This window comes from Microcaecilia unicolor, chromosome 13 (genome assembly GCF_901765095.1).
Source record: "Microcaecilia unicolor chromosome 13, aMicUni1.1, whole genome shotgun sequence".
NCBI classification, from domain to species: domain Eukaryota; kingdom Metazoa; phylum Chordata; class Amphibia; order Gymnophiona; family Siphonopidae; genus Microcaecilia; species Microcaecilia unicolor.
Genome location: NC_044043.1, coordinates 77,700,255 through 77,707,315, shown reverse-complemented (window position 1 = coordinate 77,707,315; position 7,061 = coordinate 77,700,255). Strand labels below are relative to the sequence as shown.

Here is a 7,061-nt window from a genome sequence, read left to right as displayed (position 1 = left end):
CTGGTAAACCCCCCCCCCCCCAAAAGTAGCAGGATTCCATGCTACCAATCCTGGGGGCAAGGAGTAGCTTCCCCATTCTGTCTCGATAGCAGGCTAAGGACTTTTCCTCCAGGAACTTGTCCAAACCTCTTTTAAACCCAGATATCCCAACCGCTGTTACCACATCCTCCAGCAATGAGTTCCAGAGCTTAACTATTCATTGAATGAAAAAATATTTCCTTCTATTTGTTTTAAAAGTACTTCCATGTAACTTCATTGAGTCTCCCCTAGTCTTTGTACTTTTTGAAAGAAAAGTATGCAAAGAATTGTGCCCGGGTTATGTTCATGATTGTAGTGGCTGACATCCTTGGGAAGTGCTGGATTTTCTAACCACAAGGCTTCTTCCTTCTCTGCTTAGCAATGTCTATTAGAATGGGAGAGCCTGTGAGGGAACAGAAGCCAATGATGGGATTTGAACTTGCCACCCAAGAATAAGTCTAACCAGTAGTCCTATTTATGTGGTTATCCCAGCTGTTTAAGTGCCGACTTCCCCTGGGAATGCTCACAGAATAGCTAGTTTTGGTTTAGGCACTAAACCAGACAGTTATCTGTGAAAATGCCTGGTAAGTGCCACTGAATATGCCTCGTTAGCCCCGGACCAGCAACTTAAATGTCTCTGGCAGTTTAAATCACTTTGAATATCTATCTCTAAGTGTAATGTCCCAGCATTAACTGTATGTGAATGTTCTGCAAATGCCCCCAACTGTTAATGGAGAGGCTTTGCAGTCACTCCCTTTGTCTGTTACAGCTAGATTGGGATGGTAAAGATCTTGACCAATATATAGGGCAATTCTATAAATGGGGCCGATTAGGAATCTACGTTCCTTTATAGAAAGCTCATGTAACTGGGTATTTACACATGTATGTGTTTAGAAGTGAGCACTTACACCAGCCATAGAGCTGGAGTCAATGCGTGTGCCTACATTCAGGGGAGACATGCGTGACATAGTATTTTGTAAGTTATGGGGTAAATTCTATAAAATGGAGTGGAAAAATCAGTCGATGGGACATGAAACACTTACCGCACGGCCATGTTGGGGGCAGCCCTTTCCGCCACCCATTGAAATGGTGGTAAGGGCTCCCGTGCTAACCTGGCGGTAACCGGGCAACGATTACTGCTGGTTAAGCGCTGACGCTACAAAAATAAGACATTGGCGGGCTTACCGCACGCCAATGTGGAACTACCGCCAGGCCACCAGTAGGGTGTTATTCACTAGTATTGCATGTTAAGAGGAGTGGCCTAGTGGTTACAGCACCGGTCTAGCAATCCAGAGGTGGCCGGTTCAAGTCCCGCTGCTGCTCCTTGTGACCTTGGGCAAGTCACTTAACCCTCCATTTCCTCAGGTACAAACTTAGATTGTGAGCCCTCCTGGGACAGAGAAATATCCAGTGTACCTGAATGTAACTCACCCTTGACCTACTAGTGAAAAAGGTGTGAGCAAATCTAAAAAAAAAACCCACATTATTATTTTACAGCGTAGTAAATAGATTTCTCTAGTAAGACACAAGGGGCGTATATCCAACTATGTGGTCTACACTGTAACTTGAAGCCAGGGGCTGGTGTTAGACATGCTGGGGGCCCAAGGCAGAAATTTGTAAAGGGGGGGCCAAAGTATGCCGCTATCAATTTTGTGGAGCCTTGGGGCTCCTTCTGTGATGTTTTCTTTGCACCCCCCCCCCCCTAACACTGGCTCTACTTAAAGCTTGTGTACTAAATCTATTGTTCAAACTTGGGGAAGAGGCTGCCAAGCTCACTGGGCTTGTAGCCCATGCCAGAGGTGAAAGGGCAACATATCAAGAGAACCCCTATCTTGCAGAAGCTAACCATTCTATTCTTGTCTTTCCATGGGTGATTTGTTCTTGGTACATAAATAAAAGCTTAAGCTACAGCACATGGAGAAACCAAGGGCCAAAGTAATTGTTTCCTGGAAACTCGTGTATTACTGATACAATTATAGGCAAAAGTGATTTAATCATACTGAGGTGGGTATCAGTCATACTGTCACCAAAGAGAGCAGCGTTGATGGACTTTAACCCTTTGGACAGCTGGAGCACAGAGAGCCAGACATCTGTTTGCCAGAAGAGAGGGTAGACACGGAACTAGAAAATGATAGCCGATAAAGACCATCTGGCTTATCCAGTCTGTCCATTCCATACCACCTACTAAGCTCTACCATCCTGTCCTCTCCCTCAGAGATTTAGAAACATGCAGTTAGTGACCTTCAATCAACAGAACTGCCAAAAGCATGCTGAAACTATTAAATGGTCCTAACAAATGCCATTAAGATACTTTTTGGAAATAAAAGCTGAGGTTTGCTATTAGCTAAACATATATGAACTTGGAATGGAAAGTTATTAGAAACACTTGAAATTTCACTTGGAGATCAGGTATCTGACTACAGAACTTGAAGCGAGGGAAGAGGGGGATGAACTTTGCTGTATCTGAGGGTGTTCCAGAGGGAAAGGTAGTATTTATGGCACTTGACAGATCACTGAAATTTTATTCACACATTCATTTTCCCAACCCACCCAAAGTCCACTTTTGATGAACAAAATATGGATGGATGGATCCAGTTACAAAATACGATCTGATATGACCTCAGTTGGCCACAATGTCCTTTTGCTTATATGTTCAACACCAAAATCATTCCCCACTACCACCAGAGAGTCACATTTACATTATACACACCAGAAAACATGAGAGCATTCATACTTTAAAAGTTTTTGGTTATCAGCAGAAAAAAAAAAGGCATTCGGGCACCGTGCTTGCATTATGTCTAATTAGCCGCACTTCAAACGTCATCAAGCAAAGCTCGATCTTCACTTGCATCCCTTAAAAATTCCCCACTTGGATTTAGCACAGGAGCTGTATCCAAAATAATTCTATTTACAGTAGGCATGTTATCAAGTGGAATCTTGTCCATTTTTGTTACTCTGCCAGGTACTCGAAACCTGGACTGGACTCTGTTGAAACAGGATACTGGGGTAGATGGACCCTTGGTCCGACCTAGTAGGGCAAATTTTACTTGTCTTTGTTGTTGAAGAAGATGGCTGCCCTTAAAACCCCACTAAGGCCACGATGTGCACCAGTATGACGAGGATCATCACCTAATGCATGAACTCTGTTTAAAGTCTTTGCTCTTATATCATGCTGAGTCTACAGCAACGGATATTTCTCATGAAGGGAAGGCACTGATGAGAGTACTAACATTCTTTTGCAGCTGCCTGTCTGTTCTATGTACAAATGGCACCTGCTTGGTTTGGATGTAAGAGCTGCTGATTTATGAGCCATTCGCTCCTATCTGTGGAATATTTTTCTAAGAGCCATCAGTAAGTAATCTGTGCTTGTGGAACAGAGCCATTTACTTTCCTTGCACTACAGCTAAGCTGCTCATTTGGGTACACAGTTAAGTTCCTTGGAAACTTTACATCTTTGTGTTGACAAGATAATAGGCGATATGGAGAATCCAAGTGGTCAGAAAGCAAGTTTCAGCCAGTTACTTTCAATTCCATTTTCTTCCAGTTGTTAACAAATGGACTATTGATGGCAACTGTAGAGTTTAAAACTGGCCAGTAACTATTTCTTTCAAGATATTTTTCTATGGTCCAAGGACGAGACGAAATCCAGTGGTTTTTCCAACATCATTTCCAAGCTGTGTTCTCTTTGCAAACCAGAGAGAGCGTAAGAAGAAGGGGTTTCCTCAAATTTCTGGTTTCTTGAAAGGTGAAACTGAGTTCATTCGGACGTCCACCAGCACACTGACTACATGGGCATCTTAGTGTACCTTTCCATGAATCCCTTAACTAGGATGAGATGCGGGCTGCTATGTTCATTGAAACAATACTGGCATCGTCTCTTGGCCTATACGTCCGTTTCTATCCGCAGTCTCTCCATTCGTCGGACGTTACGCTCAACTACAATACGACTTGTAATCTCCTGGGCACAGGCCTGGGGGAACCAACCTCTCTCGCCATCTCGCAGTCTTTCTCCTTGGTACCAGCCTGTAAAATACAAATATAATGTTGAATAATATTGTGGATATTTCTAGTACTAGTAGAAGCTTGTAACATATTTGTGGTAAAATTATTTGTTCCAACACCCTTTTCTTCTGCTTCAAGCACTCTCCCCTAGGCTGACTCCAGCATTTCCTTTCAATCCCATTGCTTGCTTGACCTCAGCCCAGTGGTGTTCCTTGGTCGGTTGCCACCCGGGGCGAATCGCCGCTGTGCACCCCCCTCCCGGATGCAGCGCAAACCCGGCACATCACACCTCCCCCCCTGGTGTTGCTAATGCCCGCGCCTAAATTTACACTGTTATTCTACAATTACACATGTAGCTCAACCACACCCCCGATCCTCCCTGAAAGGCCCATGACCCTCCCATTTACTCGTGAGATTTCGGCAACCAAGGGAAAAACAGGAAACTCCTCTATGATAGCCAAGGATACACCACAGGAGTAGAGGATGACACACAATACTCAAGACGGGAGTTGCAGACAGAAAACCTTTATTAAGGCACCAAGGAAAGACCCAACACGGGTCCGTGTTTCAGCAAACAACCCGCCTGCTTCAGGGGTCACAGAACAAACACTTAGGAGACACTGCTCTATACTGGCTACCTGATATAATGTATGCAGATGGCTACAGAGCCAACAGGAGTACTGCCAGCAGACGACAAGGAGAACAACCGAACTAACAAAACGCTGCTGTACTCCATGGACCCATGTCGGGTCTTTTCCTTGGTGCCTTAATAAAGATTTTCTGTCTGCAACTCCCGTCTTGACAGTCGTGTGTCATCCTCTACTGAGATTTCAGCGCCAAAATTTGTGTGCAGATCTTAAATTAATTAGCTTACGAGCCTATTAATTGCAATTAATTGATGTTAATTATTGGAGTTAATTGGCAACGACTGAAATTTGCATGCAGATCTCCCCAAACGTTATTCTATAACCCCACAAGCAGCATGACCAGGGGCGTTCCTAAAAGTTGCATGCAGGGTTACAGAATAGCCCCATTTCCACACCAAAATGCCCGGATTCGGGCGCTGGCATTTAAACTAGGTTTCGGCTGGTGTAAATACTGCTGTCCAACCTTTGATGCGGAAATGGATATGTAAACCTGCAGTACCGTTTATAAAATAGCCCTCTGCTCCGATTTTTTTCTGGCACCAAAATTTTGGTACCATTTATAGAATGCCCCCCACCCCTAAGTGTAAAATTCTGCACATGAGTTTATAGAATTAGGGGGTAATGGCTCCATTCAACCAGAAATGAAGGGATGCCACAGATTGCCGGCACTGTCAGAGGCATATTTATTGGACAATTCAGTTGAGTACAGATGGACATAATTACAGGGCAAAGTTTAGCTCTAAACAGTACACCCACACGAGAGATGTAAGCTCAGAAATTCCTGCATGATTTCCTTTTAGAAGAAACCTTGCTGTGAAGTTCCTCAGCGTGACTTCTTGGAAGGAAGGTTTAGCAAAAGCACCGTCCAAAGGAAACTAATTTGTTTCCTGCCAGCGGTTTGAAGAATGACACAACAGCTCGGTACGAATCTACACTCGTTTCCATCCAGTAAATAAACTTTCTATTAAACTCCAAACTTTAGTTCAGGATCTCTAAACAGCTGGAATGAGGCCTGGCACAGGGCCACCCAGACAGCTGAGAACGGAGGTGGATAATATCTTACATCTCTCCTTTTCCTCCTAGCGAGGTTCAAAGTTTTGGCTTGGGGAGATGCAGACTTGGGTCACTCATGAGTCAGTCCCTCTAGTCAATGACAGAGGCTACAGTCATCAAATCAGGATGATTCATTCCAACTTTTTTTTTTTATGCTTTCTTATAAGAAAATAGGAACTGATGAGCAGAACAAGAGATTAATTCTATAAAGGAGTCCCTTCTGGAGCCTTTTCTATAAAAGAAAGTAGGCACAAATACATACACATGCAGGTGATTTAATTGGTCAGAAATGGTTCCTGGATGGTTAAATCACCTGTTTGAGGCTAACCACTAATTTTCAGCGCAGTGGCGTAGGTCCGCCCCGGGTGCACACTGCTGGAGGGTGCAGAGAGCAGCCGCGCGCCTGTCAGCTCCGCTGGTTCCCTGCTCCCTCTGCCCCGGAACAGGTTACTTCCTGTTCCGGGGCAGAGGGAGCAGGGAGCCAGTGGAGGCGACAGGCGCGCAGCTGTGGGGGGTGTCCGATGCGCCAGGGAGGGGTGTGTCATTGCGCTGGGGGGGGGCTTGATGCGCCAGGGAGGGGGGGTTGTCATTGCGCCAAGGGTGTGTGTCATGCTGCACCCTGAGGGGACGGACGTCGCTATACCTGGGGGGGGGGGGGGGGGGGGTGCGCAGCGGCAAGCCACCCCGGGTGGCAGCCGACCTAGGAACGCCACTGTTTCAGCGGCACTTAACAGGTTACCGCTGCTGAAAATAACTGGTTAGAACCAAACCAAAAACTGTCTATTTTGGGAGAGTTCTGGGCTGGACAAACTTTTTATTATGGCGGCACCCCGAAAATATTTTTTCATACACCGAGAAATCCTCACTTAATGTAAACATATATATGGTTCATGCTAACAGATTTTAAAATCTACTTTCTTGAGGAACCCTAGGGTGCCACAGAACCCAATTTGGGAATCACTGTGTTAGGGGCAGGAGTAAGTGGGGTTCTTTCCTCCTGGTCTACTCCATTGGACCACTAGGAAAGCCTTGGAGGGAGGCGGCTACAGATGAGCATGTTCTCATAGGTGGGGAAGGGGTGCTGTCATGGTAGGTGCAGTGATTGGGGGGGGGGGGGTCTCCTGTTGGGTGGAGGGTTGGGAAAGGGACCACTTGTGGTTGGGGATGAGGTGAGGTTAGGTCATGCTGTTGGGAGTTGGTGGGGGGGTCAGAACTTGTTGGAGGGCGGGAAGGAGGGGAGATCAATGTCCTCTTCAGCCACTACCTAGAAGCTATGAAGATGCTGGCCGATATCCAGTGTCAGCATCTGCATAGCTGACTGGGCAAAGTTAGGACTGATGT

The 7,061-nt window shown here is 45.7% G+C and overlaps 1 protein-coding gene across 1 annotated transcript in view; it reads right to left on the bottom strand.

Annotated features, from left to right (window-relative positions):
• Positions 1 to 1,776: 1,776 nt before the first annotated feature.
• The window catches only part of ARHGEF16 (Rho guanine nucleotide exchange factor 16), a 102,003-nt gene continuing 96,718 nt past the window's right edge, over positions 1,777 to 7,061 (bottom strand). Inside the window, 1 exon segment of the mRNA XM_030222588.1 lies at positions 1,777 to 4,041. Within this exon segment, the coding sequence (XP_030078448.1) occupies positions 3,902 to 4,041 (140 nt within the window). The 3' untranslated portion in view covers positions 1,777 to 3,901.